The sequence below is a fragment of the Penicillium paradoxum genome, assembly GCF_028828445.1.
Source record: "Penicillium paradoxum strain IBT 22861 chromosome Unknown utg000006l_segment0_segment0, whole genome shotgun sequence".
Taxonomy (NCBI): domain Eukaryota; kingdom Fungi; phylum Ascomycota; class Eurotiomycetes; order Eurotiales; family Aspergillaceae; genus Penicillium; species Penicillium paradoxum.
Window position 1 is genome coordinate 1166714 of NW_026643184.1, and position 20258 is coordinate 1186971.

At 49.0% G+C, this 20258-nt stretch overlaps 7 protein-coding genes across 7 annotated transcripts; 6 read left to right on the forward strand and 1 right to left on the reverse strand.

Annotated features, from left to right (window-relative positions):
* Positions 1-770: 770 nt before the first annotated feature.
* N7457_006904 (kleisin alpha) lies at positions 771-2593 on the forward strand (the record flags this gene model as incomplete). The annotated part of the gene is made up of 2 exons (XM_057177947.1): positions 771-1034; positions 1088-2593. The coding sequence occupies 2 exons, from the start codon at positions 771-773 to the stop codon at positions 2591-2593; spliced, it is 1770 nt and encodes a 589-aa protein (XP_057029691.1).
* Positions 2594-3725: 1132 nt separating this feature from the next.
* N7457_006905 (GFA family protein) lies at positions 3726-4202 on the forward strand (the record flags this gene model as incomplete). Its single annotated transcript, XM_057177948.1, has 2 exons — positions 3726-3791; positions 3849-4202. 2 exons carry the CDS (start codon positions 3726-3728, stop codon positions 4200-4202), a joined length of 420 nt encoding a protein of 139 aa, XP_057029692.1.
* A 1374-nt stretch (positions 4203-5576) lies between these two features.
* Positions 5577-8158, forward strand: N7457_006906 (MFS transporter; the record flags this gene model as incomplete). Its single annotated transcript, XM_057177949.1, has 11 exons — positions 5577-5926; positions 6001-6110; positions 6177-6211; positions 6268-6512; positions 6563-6595; positions 6647-6733; positions 6790-7199; positions 7261-7372; positions 7489-7622; positions 7818-7890; positions 8092-8158. 11 exons carry the CDS (start codon positions 5577-5579, stop codon positions 8156-8158), a joined length of 1656 nt encoding a protein of 551 aa, XP_057029693.1.
* Positions 8159-10406: 2248 nt separating this feature from the next.
* On the forward strand, positions 10407-12614 carry N7457_006907 (Zn(II)2Cys6 transcription factor domain-containing protein; the record flags this gene model as incomplete). Its single annotated transcript, XM_057177950.1, has 3 exons — positions 10407-10632; positions 10695-12535; positions 12597-12614. The coding sequence occupies 3 exons, from the start codon at positions 10407-10409 to the stop codon at positions 12612-12614; spliced, it is 2085 nt and encodes a 694-aa protein (XP_057029694.1).
* A 1583-nt stretch (positions 12615-14197) lies between these two features.
* On the forward strand, positions 14198-15032 carry fmn1 (riboflavin kinase; the record flags this gene model as incomplete). Its single annotated transcript, XM_057177951.1, has 3 exons — positions 14198-14314; positions 14416-14625; positions 14730-15032. 3 exons carry the CDS (start codon positions 14198-14200, stop codon positions 15030-15032), a joined length of 630 nt encoding a protein of 209 aa, XP_057029695.1.
* Positions 15033-15441: 409 nt separating this feature from the next.
* Positions 15442-17045, forward strand: N7457_006909 (dienelactone hydrolase; the record flags this gene model as incomplete). The annotated part of the gene is made up of 3 exons (XM_057177952.1): positions 15442-15820; positions 15950-16636; positions 16708-17045. 3 exons carry the CDS (start codon positions 15442-15444, stop codon positions 17043-17045), a joined length of 1404 nt encoding a protein of 467 aa, XP_057029696.1.
* A 304-nt stretch (positions 17046-17349) lies between these two features.
* On the reverse strand, positions 17350-20140 carry N7457_006910 (pseudouridine-5'-phosphate glycosidase/carbohydrate kinase family protein; the record flags this gene model as incomplete). Its single annotated transcript, XM_057177953.1, has 7 exons — positions 17350-18697; positions 18776-19073; positions 19126-19356; positions 19418-19459; positions 19512-19611; positions 19662-19870; positions 19948-20140. 7 exons carry the CDS (start codon positions 20138-20140, stop codon positions 17350-17352), a joined length of 2421 nt encoding a protein of 806 aa, XP_057029697.1.
* Between the last annotated feature and the right edge of the window lie 118 nt (positions 20141-20258).

Sequence of the window (20258 nt, forward strand, 5' to 3'; positions counted from 1 at the left end):
CTTCTGTTATAACCCAAGGCGCAAAAAAAAAATACTGTTCACAACATCGAGGTCACTTTGAACAGGCCAAATCCCATGATGATGCTTTGCCCGTTGCGGCTTAGTATACCGGGTAAAGGGTTTATCCGGACAGCGCATCAAGACTAGCGTGACATATCACGTGCACAGTAGGGTACTTCTGATGTATGTATACGGAGTAGAAACGAATGAGATCGAGCCATCGTGATATTTCAATACGTTCTATTTGTGGGATTTCAGGGCAGATTTTTTGATTATTGCTTTGAACTAGCGATAAAACCTATAGAAGTAGTTCTTCGATGCAAAAAAAAATCCATTGTCATCATCCTTGTTGCACTGGAGGCCTCTCCTTTGTGTACACGGCACGTGACTGCATTCCCAGCCCCCTCAATTACATCAGCAAAAATCCCGCCCAGGCGACGACTGGCGCCTGATCTTCCCACCGACGCGCATCTTCCGTTCCTCTTGGTTTCTCAGCCAACTCCAAGGTATCCCTCGCGTGCACACCCCCTCTCCAACACCATCGTATTCGATGTCTTGAACTCGCGCGACAAAGTGATAATTATCTTATCCTTTTGGTCATATCTTTATCTCCTTTTCACACAATTACCGAGTGCGAGTCAGCCCGAGTCATTGTTTTCCCGAACTCAGCGCGTCGCCTTTTTACTCCTCACCCCCGCGTCGGGCGGGTCCTTTAATTTATTGAATTCATCGAAGGACTTTGTATAGCATCCCGCTGCGATAAAGACACCATGTTCTATTCCGAGACTCTCCTATCGAAGACCGGGCCATTGGCTCGCGTTTGGTTGTCGGCTAATATCGAACGCAAGCTTTCAAAGTCGCACATTCTGCAATCGGATATCGAGAGCAGTGTCAATGCCATTGTTGACCAAGGCCAAGCCCCCATGGCTTTACGATTGAGTGGTCAATTGCTGCTAGGTGTGGTTCGCATCTACAGCCGTAAGGCTCGTTACCTCCTTGATGACTGTAATGAAGCTTTGATGAAAATCAAAATGGTAGGTATTCCCTTGATGTGGTAAATACCGAGCTTAATCTAATCATATACCAGGCTTTCCGTCTCACAAACAACAATGACTTGACCTCTACTGTTGTCGCACCGGGAGGAATTACCCTTCCGGATGTGCTTACTGAATCTGATCTCTTCACCAACCTTGATACCTCTCTACTTTTCCCTCAAACTCTCGACCTAGAGCCCGCTGCAAAACGTCCTGGTGGCCTGGATTTTGGCAGTCAGCTTCTTCCTGACAGCAGCTTCCGTCGCTCCGTTTCTCAGGAACCTGCACGCCTCGAAGACCCCTCTCTTGTTGACCTTGACTTCAGCGACGATGAACTGCCCCGTGGACTTGGAAATGACTCCGCTATGGAAATGGGTCGAGACGCTCCTGCGCCCCGTCCCGTGGAGGAAGATCTTTTCAGTGATGCTGGAAAATTGAACGACGACGACGATCTAGGCTTGGACTTTGGAGATGACGCCCCGCTCGACGAGATGGACCTTGCTGAAGATGGTCACAATAACCTGAATGATCTGCTTCCTGATGCTCCCATGGACCTGGGTAACGATGACGATTTTGGTGGTGGCGAGACCCCCCGCGCTGCCGACAACCGATTCGAACGTGACTCCGAAAGCCCACTGTCTGATGCTGGCTCCGATCAGATGAACCAGCTCGAAGAAGAATTCAACCGAGATGTATCTGCAACCCCGGATGCCGTTAGTGCCCAGCAGGGCCAGCGCACCAAACGTCAAAAGCTCATGGGACTCGACAAAGAAGTCGCAATTTCCAGCTCCAAGATCAAGGACCAGCAGAATGATCGCTCCTCGATTTTGAAACCCGCCTCGTTCTTGCCCCGTGATCCCGTCCTGCTCACTCTCATGACCAGACAGCAGAATGGCGACTTTGTGTCTAGTGTGTTCGGCGAGGACCGTGGACGCGGATGGGCACCCGAGCTGCGCGGCATGCTTTCTTTCGACTCTGTTAAGAAGGCCGGTGAGCTGAAGCGCAAGCGCGACAGTGGAATTTCTGACATGGATGTGGCTGCTGCCGATCTTCCTGCCCTGGAACTTGGCGATGAAGAAGCCATCGTTCCGCTTGACGAGGGTATTGCTCTTGATACGACTATGAACCAGCGCTCTGATATCGAGTTCCCCGCCGATGATGGCGAGCATGTTTTGCAGCTGAGTGACGATGATGGCATGCAACAGCCCATGGATGAGCTCGATGACACCATTGTTCACCATGTGGATACCGAGCCTGTCTCTATGGGTACCAAGCACGCCGTGCACATCCTCCGCGAGAAGCTAGGTGACTCAGCCACCCAGCAGAAGAAGAGTGTTTTGTTCCAGGATCTTCTTCCCGAGCAGCGGTCCAGCAAGGCCGATGCCACCAAGATGTTCTTTGAAGTTTTGGTGCTGGCCACGAAAGATGCCGTCCAGGTTGACCAGGGCGCTAAGTCTATTGGTGGTCCTCTTACGATTCGTGGCAAGCAAGGACTCTGGGGCTCTTGGGCCGAGGAGAACGCTGCTGGTGCCATGGGCCAGCTCAGTCAGGCTCTGTAGAGGAATTCCTCTCGACTAGAAAAAATTATGGGATCTGCCGGCGTATCTTTCTCTTCTTGTACAGCTCAATCTTGGGATGGTTCGATGGATTATCTCGATTTGAGATCCGGTGTTTACTTCGGGGATAGCATTGAATGACTATCAGGTGTTTAGGGATTGGAGAAACAGGACTTTGCTACTGGGGGATTTTGTTTGGACATTTTGTCCCTTTCGAGCGATATTGATGAATTGTTTTGGTAGTGTTAGCTTAGCTTAATTGAACATATCTCTATCTCAAACCATCTCCCATGACAAATCTTTTGTGTATGGTACATTGTGTCTCGCACGTACTGAACCGACTCTCAGGCTGATCGACATCAGAGATGATACGGGGACTCTTAGGATAAAAAACCTTGAGAGTCAACAGGCAACAGTGGTCAATGACCTGCTACAGAACATCGACTATTCATCTGACCAATGAGTTGAGACCTGAGGCTGCTTGTCCACTCATAGTTCACTGATTCGCCATTCGTCATCTTTAAGCCGATATGCCCCCAAAGGATATGAACACCTGCAGTGTTGCATGTCTGAGTGATCACATGAGGTCGTCTTGAACTTTTCCAAGTGTCTTGAGATTGCGCCAGAGCGAAATGTGTTGAGGTTTGTCTGTTTGACGATATCAAACCACCGGAGACGTGCTTGCCCACGAATCATCTCAGGCTATGAGGGACATGTCTGATATGTCACATGTTCCATGTAACTCATAGACCGGGCCTTTTCAGACTAGATGATCTCATGCGAGAACCTTACGAGAAAGCGTTGGTATTAGTATACTTTTGCGATTCACATAGCGACACTTTCCGCCCACGCCATGGCCACCTCTGCATATCCACTGGCTACTTCAAGACATTCTCTAGATTCCTTTAAGTATTCAGCTGCAGCCATTCTTTACTAAAGTGCATTGAACGCCACTCAGGCTCTATTCGATGTTTGGTCCGGCAAAGAAGCCCGAACGTGGTGACGTGGAATACGAAATTGAAGCCCATCCATGGATGGGTATGGGCTCTTCGCACCTTATTACTCCTTCACCTCCCCATCACAACCCAAGACATAATTGACAGCTATCAAGAACTTGGCCCTCTAACAAGCCAAAATGCCCACCGGATCCTGCTTCTGCGGCGAAGTCAACTACGAGTTCTCCAAAGGGCCGATGCAGAAGGTGACATGAATCTGTTATTAGTTATACAATCGTGTTCAGCTCTCACCCGCTGACTAGGTCATCTGCCACTGTCTGAGCTGTCGTAAGATCACCGGCTCGACTTATACCACCAACTTTGCTTTCCCCGAAGAAAAGTTCTCGCTGCTTTCCGGGTCCCTTCGAGAATGCACTAGGCGTCATGAGTGCGGTATGGACATCACGGTGTTTTTCTGTGGGAACTGTGGATCGACAATTTACAAGAAAGCCACCGAGCAAACATTCTACGGCCTGATTATCTTACTGGCGGGCACGGTAGATGAGGGAGAAGGGGTGGAGCAGGCAGCTCCTGAGAGAGAGTTTTGGGTCAAACATCGTGCGAAGTGGGTTCAACCGGTTGTAGGAGCATTGCAGGATCAAGAGTTCCCTCGTTAGTATTCGGATGCGACTAAAACGGATGAGAGGAGGAATGTCTTGTAGCTGGAATTCATGGGATTTGGGACAGCGTTGGAGTCTGTGGGGATTTCAAATATCTACTGGGTAATGGTGATGTGGTGATCTACAGGCGATTGATATAGTTCATGGTCTACAAATAGGTCAAGAAGAGTATTCATAGTCAGGTTTTTGGCAGTTGACTAAGGTCTGCCTCTGGTCGCACTGATGCATGTCGATTTATTAGTAGGAGTCTGCGGAAATAGCCTAGACAGAGGATCTCTTTTTGGAGCTAGCATCGAGAGAAATTGTCTCTGTGATTAAAATTAGGGCTGGGCAAACCCACATTGACAGAAGACAGTTGAGGAAGCACTCCACAGAGGGTCTAGCGTCCTAATTGTGTACCTGACGCCTAGACTGCATAAGGTCCATATAGCGACATACATACATGTACACATCTGTATGTAGTCAAATAGTCTTGTCCACAGATGTTATCCCGTCTCGTTCTGATCTACTGATTTAATCCACGCTCATTTCGAGGCCTGGGTCGACGCAAAAGGCGCGCGTGATCTCTTCAATCAAGACCGATTGTGCATACTCATCGATGAAGAGTGCCTGCAGACGCCGATCGGTTCATAGCTGGAGGCTGTTGAGCAAAAAGCCGAGGAGGAATCAAGGCGCTTTGTGAAGATCCTCGAAGCGTGGCCGACTGTGGATCAATATGACGAATTTCCGGAATGGATGAAATGTTGGTCGAAGGCGACATGGGATCTATGGAGGATTGATGATTTTTGGGAGGTTTCTTGTGAGTGAGATAGCACATGTGCCCATGGGTGTTTAGATGCACTCAAGTTGACCGTAGAAGGTTGTTTCATTATAAGTACTCAGTAAGCCCAAACGGGGGCGGCTGTATAGAAACATCCATTGCAATCCCAATCTTAACTCAAGTAGAAATATAAATATGCACAGGAATCGGATCCCGAAGCTCAAAGTTCTAATCTAAGAAGTCAATTGGGATTCGTTTTATAGACTTCATGTATTTACCTTGGACGGGGATGTTATCGGCTTTCGCCCGAAAAAACGAAGCTAACGGAAGTCAAGCCTGCGCTTTAACGAGATCGTCATTTTGATTGATCAGCTCGGCTTTCTCAGCGTGATCTTTGGCGCTAACAATTTCTTTTCCATATGAAGATAGTGACACATACCCGTTCCCCAGTAAAGTGTTCTTGTTTTCTATTTAGAATGACTTCGTCGCTAACACAAAAGTACCGCAGATGAAATCTTGAGCCTGAACTTTTGACAGTTTACTCATTGGGCATATCGTCGCAGTCGAGTGTGGTCGTCCCTTTCCCAAACACCGAGGGAAACCCAAGCACCATGGACTCTGAAACACCCAGTGTGAGCGACGAGGGATTGAACCATACCAAATCCGAGGTTAGGACCTTTGCGCCGATAAATTCTCCTATTGCCGATGAACGAGATGCGCCGCTCCAAAAAAAACGTTCCAATGCGTCCAGAGCAGCGACGTCAAAATCCTTGGAGCGCAGCTGGTCGCTGAATGACGGCGTCAGCATTGGGGGCCATAGGGTCGACGAGGCCGCGGTGGCGCATGACGACGCAGCGTATACTGTGGGCTGGGAGGAAAACGATCCCAATAACCCGCGCAATATGCACACAGCGCGACGTTGGCTTATTGTCTGTATCATCTCGATGGGCTCGCTTTGCGTGTGAGTATACTTCGGTTGAGTGTTGGTTTTCTGCATTCCCACACAGAAGCTAATCTACAATGTTGTACATGTAGAACCTGTACCTCGTCGATATATACAACGACATATACTCAACTGATGAGTGAATTTGGATGTTCGCGAATAGTTGCGACCCTTGGGTTATCGTTCTTTATCTGGGGTCTTGGTTCGTGCCGATCTTCTAATCTGTCGCAAGCTGGACTATGTGTTAATGCCTTTTTGTTGGCTTTAGGAATTGGCCCGCTCGTGTTGAGCCCTTTATCTGAGGTTTGACAGAGTACCTTGTTTTCTGATGATTCAGTTGCTAATCTGATGTGGCTTAGTTCTATGGCCGGCGGAATATTTACATCATTTCTTTCTCACTGTTTCTCGTATGGCTTGTCCCATGCGCGGTGGCCAAGAACACCGAGACAATGCTTGTCTCCAGGTTCATCAATGGAGTAGTAGGCAGTGCATTTTTGAGTGTTGCCGGGGGTACTGTTGGGGATCTATTCGATCGCCATGAGCTTGCCCTTCCTATGATGCTCTACACCGCGAGCCCATTCGTGGGTCCCGAAGTTGGGCCACTGTAGGTTCTTCACTGCACTATCTCCTCATCTCGAAACTAATGATTATTAGGGTTGGTGGATTCATTAATGCCTTTACCTCATGGTAAGTTTCAAGTCACGCTTTAGCGCGGATTGGAGCTAAAATTTATTCCAGGCGCTGGTCATTCTATGTGCTTCTCATCTGGACGGGCGTGCTGCTTGTGTCGATGATATTATTCGTTCCGGAGACATATCATCCAGTGTATGTATCTCCTGTTCCCAGAGCCACCGGAAAGGAAATGCTGACAACCGGTCTAGGCTTTTGAGGCACAAGGCGCAGAAGTTGCGAGAGGAAACTGGAGACGACCGATGGATAGCTCCCATCGAAAGGCTAAACCGCTCAGTGACCAAAACGGTTCTGCGATCCATGTACCGCCCTGTGCTACTCTTGATATTGGAGCCAATGTGTCTGTGCCTTTGCATTTTCTCGGCCATTCTTTTGGGTATTCTGTATCTCTTCTTTGGTGCCTTCCAGCTAGTGTTCTCTGAGGTCTATGGGTTGTCACTTTGGCAGCGCGGCCTATGCTTTCTCGGCATATTTGTCGGGATGGTCATAGCCATTCTGTCAGATCCAATTTGGCGCCGAAACTACGATCGGTTGGAGCGAAACTACAGGAAAGCGGCAAACAACGTTGACGACTTCCAACCGGAGTGGCGATTGCCTCAAGGTGAGTTTTCCAACTGAAATCTCCCTCAAAAAAGGAAGTTGGCTAAGTACAACGACCATAGCAATTCTGGGAGGACCTCTGGTCACTATAGGTCTTTTCATGTTTTCGTGGACAATCTACCCCAATGTTCATTGGATTGTGCCTATCATTGGCAGTGGTCTTTTTGGTGCTGGGTAAGATCAATCTTCAAATCTCACCTGACTGGATAACCATCCGTTGGTCCTTGAATCCATAACTAGGTTATAGCTTTTTTACACTGCGTGATGCTAATGTGTTGTGTTACTGTTAGAATGATCCTCGTCTTCTCAGGCATCTTCACATTTCTAGTTGATGCATATCCAACTTTTGCAGCCAGCGCCCTAGCAGCAAACAGCTTCACTCGATCATCTTTTGGAGGAATATTCCCTCTCTTCGGTATCCAAAGTAAGTTTGTGTACACTGGATTTTTGTCATAACATGATTTGAAATCCTATGCTGTGCATGCAGCGCATAATTCCAAAAGCGGGCTGATGCATTGCATCTCGAACAGGCCTATCTGTACCGCTTGCTCAATGCTTGATAGCTTTGTTTTGCTAGCATGTATCCCAGATATAATGATTATAACTAACGGATATGCAGTGTATAACAGACTTGGATATCACTGGGCGACTTCACTCTTGGCGTTTCTAACCCTTGTCATGATTCCTTTCCCGTAAGTGCTGGTTTAACATTCCTGATTTCCCTTTACGCTATGGCCCAACCATTTATTTCCCCCCTGCATCTTGAATCCCGAGTAAATGCGCCTCAAACATGAAAGTTTCATATGGCAATCGCATGTGGTTATGACATCAAAGATCCCTATCAAATCTCCCATGTGCTCTGAACCTTGTCTCCGTACTGACATCCGTAATAGGTACATATTCTACCGATACGGAAGTTGGATCCGAAGTAAGAGTCGGTTCGCCAAGTCAGAGATGTGACCAATTATACCATGCACACATAATACCCCATCATGTACGGAGTAATCCCACGCAGGTTCCAAGGTTGATTGCAGCCCGGGTCCCTCATGAGGGCAGCTACAGGTTCATCCCTGGTGCCACTGCATCTCAACACTTTATCAACCGCTCTCATATTGGCACGGCATCCTTTGGTCATCTGTTAGGGACCTATAGGATTGAGACGTTTAGCTGGGGATGTTAACGTCCGGATCAGCATCTGGCCCGCCACCATCGATCAAGACCTAACGCCTCCAGCTGTTGTCCACTACCGTCTGCGGTTGAGAAGCTAATGCAGAAGACCATAATCAATATTACGCATGACTAGCAAGGATCTATGCTTCGTGTCTTGGATAATGTCATCCCATTTGTAAATGCATATGAGATCTAGCCATTGTTGATAACCAAGCACGCCACGAAGGATTTGATACTGCTAGCGTGCTTGACCGCTAGAATAAAGTGTTCTTCCACTCACTCTAGAAATAGACAGGGGATAGGTCTGGCCCAGGCTTTAATTCTCCGGCGGCACCCTCCGTCAACCAGGCCAGTTGTGAAGAGTCAAGACTACGAGTATCATATGGTTTTGGGGTTTGCAGTCACAGGCAATCATCCCCAATCGACCATGGCTCAGATGCCATCAGGCATGCCAATACTTCATGTGTATATCAACCATCATAGCTGAGGGATATACTTGGAAGCCTTGTAGCCTCGGCCCAGTGCGCTCAGCTAACCTCGGAAAGAAACGGGACGGGACTGTGATTCCCCATTGTGACAACCCTGGAGCGGGGTATTTCGGGAGAGGCCCCGGGTCTTGGGAGAAGAGCATGGCTGAAGTGATGACTTGTATCAACCGTTTATATTGTGGCAGTTCCTATCTTCAACGGGTATACAATCTCATAGTGCCGCACGTGCGGAATTGCCCCAGCCGCGGGGTTACGATCGGTATGCGTTGGAGCAGATTTGGTACTGGAGGGCATTTCAGCCAATCACCGCCTGTAGACGCGCCAAAATTACACGTTGCTTCCGGTAATGCGATTGAAACGGAAGCCAAAAGGAAGGTATCCTCCAGTGGCTGTTCACCTGAACGTCAGCATGTGAGTTAGACCCTAAGTCTTATGCAATATATTCATTGTGCTAGCTCTCAAAAGACACTCTAGATTCATTCGGATTCTCTTTTGACATCAAGCCATTAAATTCCGTCGAATCCCATTAAATCCCATCGAATCCCGCCCAACGTCAGATTACGTTGGGTAGCAAACGCCTCGTTTTAATTAGGTAAAAGGTGGCTGTTTAATAGGATACGAAGTATATCCAGGCAGGGTTCGAAGGAATGCGAAAGCGCTAAAATACCCCAAGTAAAAAAATCGGTAAAAAATGGTAAAAAATGTAACAAAAGTAAAAAAAAAAAAAAATAGAATCACGCGAGTCTACTTTCGTCCTTTACAATCGGACTGCGCCGTGTTAAAAGTCCTACTTGTTGATACTTAGACACCAGTCACGGGAACACTCCGATCCAGCCCTTGCCAGAGTCATCCACTTCTTCCTTGTTCCCCGCGAATATTTGCCTCTAGCCCTTTCTCCTCACCGTGCCCCAGCTCATCGACCGGCTCCTCATCGGTGCTCCGTACAGCTCTCGCCCTGGGGAAGAAAATTGACGCCTTCCCCGCAGCTGGACGAAGCCCTTGGTCTGTTCACTACAAAACAGCCGGCCCCCCGAACCTGTTGCGGCATTTTTCTGTTGTCAGCTTTGCGCCAATTTCCTTCCCTCTACAAACCACATTGAAACCCTTCAATGGGTCAGATCATCGTACATCCGTCGCAACTTCAGTCGATTGTCCTCCGTTACACCCGTGACTCGACTCGTCGTGATCTTGGCTCCGATTCCCCACCGGCTGTTGTCGCAAACGCGCGATTATAGGAACCAAGGCCCGGATATACTTCTGAGCTTCGAAGAGTGATTCGGGTGGATTCGACGACTTATCAGGGACCATAATCAAATTGCGATCGTTACCTTTTGCTCGTCTCACAAGCTGGGCAGAATCTCGTGCACGTGCTCCGCTCGCCCGCTGAGATCGAGGCGTGGATGGTATTATTAGTATTGTCGCCACCACACTCTGTTTCTTAAGCTCAACGCAAGCAGACGCACGAAGTGGCATACGGGTATTGAACCACCAATTTACCTGACTCCTGTGGTCGTGTCCATAGATCTACCGTTTTCGGGATACATGCCGAAATGAACGTGGAAGCCAAGAACGGCTCCGCGGTTTCTGCAGCAGACATTAATGGAGACCGTGACTCTGCCGATGTCACGGAACACGAACAAATGAACGTCAAACCCAAGACTAATGGCGATAGCAAGGCAGATCGCAAAGCGGCTAATGCCAAGGACCCCTCCCGCCCGCGACGGAAGAAGGCCCGGCGAGCTTGCTTTGCGTGCCAGCGAGCTCATTTGACTTGCGGTACGATGATATGTTGATCCCAGTGTTTATGAGGATACCAGACTAATGTATAGCGATTCTAGGCGACGAAAGACCATGTCAACGTTGCATCAAGCGCGGTCTTCAAGATGCGTGCCATGATGGTGTTCGCAAGAAGGCCAAGTATCTCCATGATGCTCCGGATGGGGCGTTAATGCCAGCTGTCAGTGGCGCCAACAACAATCTTTACAACAACACGCTCCGCAATAATATGCCCTTGTCTAGAAATGGTGCAAACGGGATCACTTCCAGCAACCAACGAAATCAACATAATCAACACCACAGCCAACAATCCACGAGCTCCAACGGTAACAACTTTTACCCTACGCCTCAGACGCAGGCTGGCTCTTACAACCCATACCAAGACTCCTCTATGAGCCAAAGTCCCTTTACTACACAATCACCCGTCTCGCCTACTTTCAGCATGAAGCCCAACGGTCGGAATCCGAGCCTTTCATCTAGCGTGAATCAGCAGCCCACTCCGAGTACTGCTCTCTCTGGGGATACTAGTCAGTCTCAGAATCCTTTTGCAGGGCCATTTTTTGATCCCAGTGATCCAGCGCTCTTCAATTTCGATCTATCAAGCATGAACTTCGAGAACAGATATGGTGCTTTGGAATTCGGCATGCTTGGTCACATGGCTACCGGGGCCGGTGATTCTCCAACTGATTCTGCAGGACAACGAGGGTCGATCGGGCGCAGTGGGTCAGCCCAATTCTCTACACCAGCTCCTGGTTTTGGAGAAAGCCCCGGCAATCAGCCTTTCATGTTCGGCGATCCTCTTCTCAATGAGTGGCCGTCCGGGCCGGCCTCGGGCCAGCATGTGAACGTCGGCGGTGTGTATGGTCAGAACGGCATACTCTCCGAACACATGAAAGCGAACGCGCCACATGCTTTTGCGATCGAAAGTGGACCGGCAAGCTTCACTAGTCCTGGCTCAGCCACAAGCCCGCACATTACAACGGCTACCTTCGAAGACGGCCCATTCAATGTCGCTGCCACCCAAAAGTCCAATAGCCTTGTGCCAAATGGACAACGCCAGGTATCTTCGGCATCGATCCTGAAGCATCCGAATCTGCAGGCAGGAGCTAAACGGCGCCATCGCAATCCTTCCTCAATTTATGAGAGTGTGAAGGAGCCGTATGCATACACAAGTGGTTTCCACAACCTGACTGCTTTCATTCAACGCCGCTTCACGCCTCAAAAGACCGTGCGGATTGCCAAGGCGCTTGCCTCCATTCGACCATCTTTCATCGCAACCACTAAGACTCTTAATCGCGATGATCTCATTTTCATGGAGAAATGCTTCCAGCGAACTCTATGGGAGTATGAAGACTTCATCAATGCTTGTGGTACCCCGACCATCGTCTGTCGACGCACCGGCGAGATTGCCGCCGTGGGAAAGGAGTTTAGCATCCTAACCGGCTGGAAGAAAGACGTGCTCCTAGGAAAGGAGGTAAACCTCAACGTCAACACTGGTGGGTCAGGCGCGCAGTCTGGAACAACATCGCGCGGCAGTTTCACACCACGCGGCTCGGCGCTCGAGAATTCCAACAGTGGACGTCCACAGCCAGTTTTCCTAGCTGAGCTTCTCGATGATGACAGCGTCGTACAGTTCTATGAAGACTTTGCGCGTCTGGCATTCGGAGATTCTCGCGGCAGTGTCATGACTCGGTGCAAACTGCTCAAATACAAGACCAAGGAGGATATGGAAGTTGCACAGTCCGATGATAATGGAAAGTGGAACAACCATATCCGCAAGGGTGGAATTGCCGGCGAGGCTGGCATGAACCAACTTGGTTTCAAGGACGGAAAGGTTGATTGCGCGTACTGCTGGACAGTCAAACGCGATGTGTTCGATATCCCGATGCTCATTGTGATGAATGTAAGTTTTTCTCATCATGCAACCTGCTGGAGTTGGCTCATACTAATATGCCATGCTTTAGTTCTTGCCATGCATTTGATTTATTTGTTTTTTTTTTCGGTGATGCAGTCTACTGCTTTTGTTTCAAACTACACTTACATACCCTCGGCAAGGCTTTCACATCATGCCTGTCTTCATTTCTTCTACTGTTGTTCTACCTGGTACATATTTCCTAAATTTGGGATTGTATGATTCTCTCCGGTTATGATTTTATTCTGACCACTGACCGATGGAGATCTTTTTTCTACCTTTTGGTCGATGTTTCCCGTATATACGTTATGTTTCTCGGATGCCTGGTCCCGATTCCGGGCTTGTCGATATGCTTTCTTGCCTTTATATGTTCTTCATGCGGCGCTCAAAAAGGGACGAAAAAAATGATATCTCTGGGACGGAATCGTTGTTGTTTGCAGCATAATGCCATGATATTGAGTGGGGTCAGTTCTGACCTCGTTGAGCCCCGAATCTTTCTAATTTTGTAACAAATAAGCTTAATTCAACCTCTAATTTTAGTTTGAGAATTGATGCCTTGATGCCTAGTGCGTCACTCGCAACATCTAGATTGTATATAGACTCGATCTGCAAGTTGTGGCTGAACCGTGTTATCATGTGATTTGGTTTCGATGCAACTTTCATGTGATATTCTCCTGGCTTGGTGGCATCTTGATTTTGACGATATATATAGGAAGGATCACAGTGACAAAGTGGTGCAATGGAGGCAAGGGCGATTAGCCATGAAGACTGCAGATACCGTGTAACAGAACATCGCTCTTCCAGGTATTTTCTTTATCTATGGACCCCGAAGTCACCCACAGACCAATTTCGGAATACATGCTGCCAACCACAATGCAGTAGGGCAAGAAATCGAGTCTTTCAAAGTGATCATGACTGCACCGAGTCGCTCAGAGCTTCGGGATCATAACCAAGGACGGCCAAAGCGAGTAGAGCAGTTGCTCCTGGGTCATCCATGAAGATTCACTAACTTCTATGTTCTAACGAGGTTCTAGAGATTATTGCCCGAGTGAATGTGCTTACAGATGGCTATGGTGCCAATGGCTTGAGGATATGTTTCGGCTGACTGAAAGTGTCGTGGTCTTTCTATGTACCAGGAATTCGATGGGAAGATATAGCTTGATTCAACATAGGAATTCCATAAGCTGCTGAGCCAAAACAGGTAGTTGATATCTTTCATCCAGACTGGGCCACCGATGATGAGATGTAAAACATGAGTTTCAAGGGAAATATCTGCAAAAACCTTCTCATTCAAGCTGGCTTTGTCTTTACAGCCGTAGAAGAAAGAAAGATGGAGCTGTGTATGAGGTCTTGATAGTCTCAACCTCAGAACCTTGGAAAAGTCCCAGTGCAGAATAAGCTTAATTCAACCTTCACTTCAATTGTGTATGAGATTTGATGCCTGATACCTCAGGCGCCTCGGCACATCTGCTTATCGCGATAACCCCCACCACCGAGGTTGGTCCTCGTATTTAGTCGCACTCGACACCAGCATGACGCATAATTATTACTAAACTACACCATCACTACCCACCAAACAAAACCAGACCGATTGACAGGCCTGGTTCTGCGACTCAGACTACTTCCCCTTTCCTCGCACCATAGAATCCCGCCATGCGCACCGATAAACCCCGCGACCCGGTTGCCGGCCCCGATGCAGGCCCGGAAACTCCTTACCCCGTGCGATTGTCAGGACCAGTGATCAAGGGATTTGGTCGCGGGAGCAAAGATGTGCGTGCTTCAACTGGGATAACCCCTCCTCACCGCTGTGACCCCATAGCGCAACAGACGTGATGGACTTGCAGCTGACTCCCTTTCTCGGATGGCTGCAGCTAGGAATCCCCACCGCCAATATCCCGGCCGATGACCTATCAGAGAAACACCCGGAACTGACAACTGGAGTCTACTATGGCGTTGTCGCACTCGACCCAAAGACGTACCATCCTGAGACATCCGAGGGTAACTCATCTACAGCGGTGGTATTGCCCGCTGTGCTGAGTATTGGATATAACCCTTTCTATAAGAACACCGTGCGATCAGTGGTATGTAACCCAAGTCAAGTCAAGTCACAAAAAAAAAAGGAAACCATCAAATAGCATAATATGCGTTGGTGGCATCAGGCTGATGCGGTTGTCACTCAATCTAGGAAATCCACATTTTGCCCGCTCTCACGGAACCATCGCCCACTGCAGCGGGGCAAGAGGGCCAAACCAAGTTTAACCGTCTGCCTGACTTCTATAAAACACAACTCAACCTGCTGATTCTGGGTTATATTCGCCCCGAGTTTGATTATGTCTCGCTAGAGGCACTGATTGAGGATATTCGGGTGGATTGTGAAGTCGCGCGAGAGAGTCTGCTGCGCGATGCTTATAGGTGCTATGTTGTTGACACCGGCAAGGCACCAGGGAAAGTTGGCGAGGATCGTGCGTGGTTGCAGAGCTTTGATTAGGTGGGGCGAGATGACATGCCATTGAGTCGGAGGGATGATCATCCTGCCCTACGGTCCTGCTTCCATAGCGCAGATCTGATTTTTTTTTATACACATAGATTTAGAAGATGGATCTTTTGACATACACTACATCGCCGCTTCCACTATTCATCGAGGTAGGTATCCACGGGTACGTACTTTGGGCCCCAAGGGTGGTTCTTATCGCGTGATATGACATCAACTACGTCACACCAAGAAACCCTAAGCATTGGCATCTGCTCGGCATTGCACTTTGTGTCTTGACATATGTAATACCAAGAAATAACATTCCGGGCAGTCCGAACAAAGCTGATATTGCCCAATATAAGCAAGGCTGGATGTCCCGCCTCCAAAAGTACAGCTTCTTCACTCAATCCGCAACCCGACAAATATGGTGAACGTATTCCAACTATTCACACGACATCGAGCTCCGAGCTCCAGCAGTGGTCCACCAAACCAACCTGACGCAGATAATAATGGCCCTAATTCTGCAGCTGCTCATCCACACGGAGCTCAACGCTCGCTCAGCATTAGCTCTGGCAAACGCAGCCAGCGATATGAAGAACCGTCTCCTCGACGACTCATCCTGATCTCCGATACTGCGGAATTTGACACTCACGTTGTCCACCGCTTCCAGGGAGAAGGGTTTGATGTGACATACTTACCCTTCCTGGGCAGCGGAGATGCAGAGAAAGACCGCAAAGCGCTCGAGCATGCGGTGCATGAAAAAGAGGATCAGCTCGAGACTGGGGAGCGGTATGCGATAGTCGGTAAGCTTTCTGTTGTTCTTTCTTCGTGCTCCTTCATATGCCCTTATATCAAAACAGATACCCAAGTTCTGCCAGATATAGTACAAGCCAAGCTAGATTTCTGTCTACATCTACTAATGATTATACCAGCATACCATCGCCCTGCCTATCTTCTTTTATCCTCCCACCACCAAACACACAGCAAGACAAATCCATTTCCCCGCCTATGCGCCTTGATAGCCTACTACCCTCTCCCCTCTACAGACCAGTTTACCTACAAGCAAAAGAATGACTGCTCGCCACCCGGCTGCTCAGACACGACTTGTATATTCGAGCCAGCTCCCAAATCAACATTCCTCCCAATCCAGGTGCATCTTCCCGGCCCGCGTGTTCAGCCCTGTGCACTTTGGCCATGGATTAGCCTGAGCGCTTCGGAAGGCGATGTCACCTACAAAAAGAAACACCGCTGCCATGTCTATGTGTACCCGGGATCCAGGGCCGGCTTCGCAGAACGGGAGATTCACGACGAGAAGGTCGGGGAGATAGATGAGACCCTGATTGCAGAAGATGAGATTACCTCCCAGCTGGCATGGAGTCGCGTGCTGGGGTGTTTACGACGCTCCTTCAACGTTGGCAGCCACTGGGCCGTTGTTGATATCGAGACTGTTTGGGAAGAGTATTGGGACCGAGTTCTCGGCGAACTCGAGACACGAAAACAACACAAAGAACGGAATTACGAGCATGCCGTTGACATGTTGACTGGACATGGCCATTACGGAGAAGTTGGATGCCCTGCAGGCGAGTCGTCTATAGATTGCGTTCCTACCGCGGCTGGAGGTGAGTCTTTTATTTATTTTCAATCCCCAACCTCCTGCTTTAGGACTTGGCTGATCAAGTATGTATACTAGGATTTAATATCTCCACCCTCAGAGTTTTCTTCGATCATGTGTTCCTTCCCAATGGACCGGATGATCAAGATATCCGCCTTTTATCACGCACTGTAGGCACTGATCAGATCGCGGACGAGGTGTTGTTTTCTTGCAGACATACTGCTGAGATTCCATGGCTGCTACCTGGTGTTCAACCAACAAACCGAGATATCAAGGTGATCTTGATTGTGGTGGCAAACTTCTGCGCCGGCCAGATCACACGCCAGAGTCTGTATTGGGATCAAGCGAATGTCCTTGTGCAGGTTGGATTGCTGGACCCGGCACTTGTGCCATCCTCACAGGCTCTCGAGGGTTGAGTTTGCTCTATTAGGGTTTGGTGTCTCCTAAATGACAGTATCGAGGCCAACAGGGTATTTTATGATAACATGCCAATAATGAAGCGTCATGCACTGGTGCTTTTCTTTGCCTTGATAGTCTATCCAAGAGTAATTTGCACATTTGAAGCTGTAAGAAAGAGCTTAGGTCGTAAAGTCCCAATAAACACACGTAAAGTCCGGGACAAATTTTGTCTACCTCTATTATTGTTTATTGAAACTGAATAATTCGGCTGATTGGCACCAGTCACTGAATCTGAGTTGTATATTCTCAGACAGAGTGAACCTAAGCGCCCCTAGAAAGCGGTGGCAGCCCCAGTGAGCCTCGGAGTTCAACCAAATCTTTGCTCACACCTCCAGCGCTAGCAAGTGTTTTCCGGCTCGCCTCCTGAGCAATAGGAATGATATCTTCAATGCGCACAGAAGGATCCTTAGCCAGCCCAGCCACCAGAACACCCAGCAGCGTATCGCCCGCCGCATTGACACTAACAATATCGTGAGAATGCATGATTGTGGTAGGCGGGAACAAGCGCATGTAGACACCACCGAAAGACACGTCAGATTCAAGCGGAGCGCGAGCAAGAATATACGGCGCCGACTCCGGGTCCGTAAGTCGCGGATCACCAGGCGGGAGGAGCTGAGTGAGGAGCGCACCCGCATTACCGAGTTTGGTAACAATGCAGGGAATGAAAGGAAGGAGTTGAAGGGTCTGTTGTGGAAGTCCCTCGTCGACGAGAGACGACGAAGTCAAAGAAACGAGACGCTCGCGCGAGCCCGCCGGGGACAGATTCATACAATTGATGATGTGCCACCAGCCCGGTGAGTCGAAGAGAAGTGACTCGCGCGCAGAGGTGTACATAGCTGTCACCTCGAGGCGGTTTGGACACGCGAGACTGATAGCATTGTTTGGTACCGTCTGATTTTGAGTGATGGTTGTGCCGGTGCTGTTGGCATCGCTACCAAACAGACGTCGGGATTTGGCTGTTGAAACGGGCTCAAATGCCACTCGGGCGCCGTGCTTGCGTGCTATCGAGCTCCATTTGGATATCACCTCTGGGCGCCAGTTGGCGTCGACGACGACCCATTTGGGCTTTGTGCGTTCGAGGAGGGGTTCCCAGAAGCCATCGAAGTCGAGCTTGGATTCTGTTAACTCAATGATGCCCATGTCGGCCATCGCTACGACGAGGTCTTTCTTGATATCATTGATCGCGATATACTGTGCTGTGCGGGTGCATGGAGTGGCTGGAAGGACTTGGATGCCTTCTGTGCTCAGACCTTCTTTCTCAAGGGTTGATAGTGCTGCGCGGCCGCTTAGATCGTCTGCAACGACGCTGCAGAAGAGAACGTCGCTCCCAACGTAGCTAGCGGCGACGGCAACATTGTGGCCAACGCCTCCTAGACTCTGCCCGATCACTGCAGGGTTGGAGGTATGCGGTACTGGTGCAACCTGTGTGAGCTCATCTCCAAATGGAGTATAATCGCAAGACAGGTCGATGGCTAGGGAGCCGGCAACCACGACATCTGCCTTTGGTGCTGGGATGATAGGTGTCTCGGTGATGACTGGCTCAGGATTGTCTTGAATTTGCGAGGCACTTTGACCTGTCGAAGCTACACCCGGGATTGCTGGCATGTGTCTATAAGGAACAGAATCTCCAAACTTAGCATTGATTGTGTCTCGTATCTCGTATCTCGTATCTAGAAACAAAACTCACCGAGACGATGTTCCTCGGTCAGCCTCTTCAAGCTTGGCAAGTTCCACGGCTACTAGGGTTGCACGCTTGGCGTTCGACTCAATCAAAGCTTGGTTAGCAACTACGCTCTCGCCACACATTTCCTTGATCTTGGAAAGCACGAATGGCGTATTGTCACTGCCGTGGTAGCCCTCTACATGGGAAAGGCGGATGGCCTCTTCAATCACAACATCCATCTTTGCTTTGGGAATTGAGTGCTCCAAAGGAATCGGGTTGGCGAAATGAATTCCAGAGGATACCGGGAGTTTAGATTGCGCATCTGGAGATTCCGTTAGTAGGGTGGTATTTCTTGAGGCGCGGTATGAACTTACAAACTATAGCAGCGGCTTCAGCTTCATTTTGAATGACCCGAGGACTGCGAATGCCACTTTCCCGTGTATAGAAAGCAGGGAAGTCGACGGCGCCCTCCCTACCATCGGCGAAGGTACCCACGCAGACGCCCTCGGTCTCAAGATATTCGAGAGTTCGAGGGATATCCAAGAAGCTTTTACATCCAGAGCTGATCACAGTCACTGGAGTACGTCCAAGCTCAGTAAGATCGGCTAGAAATAGATGTCAATAAATGGCCAGTGTTGGTCTTGTTTCCGAAAGAGTGTTTCCTACCAGAGATATCCATCGAGTTTTCTGCTCCGCGATGCACACCACCTAAAGCAAGTTAGACAGGCTTCGTTGTCATATGCGCAATTCTTTGATTTACCTAGTCCACCAGTGCCAAATATTTTGATACCGGCTAGCTCTGAGAGAATCATAGTGCCAGAGATTGTGGTGCCACCGTACATTGGCTTCCCAACCAAGCCCTAACATATATCAGTTATATTTCCATGTAATGTTAATCTGATTCACTCACCATGCCGCAAATATACCCAAGGTCCCTGCGAGACACTTTCAAAGCGCTCTTCTTTTCAGCTGTCGAGGCCAGCTCGATGAGCTCTTCGTTACTCAGACCAACCTTAGCCACACCACCAATGATTCCTATAGTAGCAGGAACTCCGCCATTGGCCCTCACAATGGACTCCAACTGTTTCGCGAGAGCAATGTTATCGGGATAGGGGAAACCTACAGTCGATCAGTCTTGGCTTCCCCGCTTTTGCGCGAAGTGGTTCGATGCTACATATGAACACAGAAAAACTGACCATGTGTATAGATTGTCGTCTCCAGTGAGACGACTGGCTTTCCGGTAGCAACTGCATCACGCACCTCCTCTGAAACCTTGAAAAACTTGCTCTGGGCAAGGCCATGGTAGCTGCGAGCGGACGATAGCTGAGCTCTTCTCACACAGCCGGACCGAAGAACAGCTCTAGAGGCGAACATCGTGTTTGCTAACATGATGGTGTCTAAGAGAGATATTCAGCTATAGCCGCGGCCAAGTCAACAGTGCAAAACAATTTTTGCAAGTCAAGCCCAAGAATGAAAGAAGTCATAAGATGCCTCGGGCCCCAGAAAT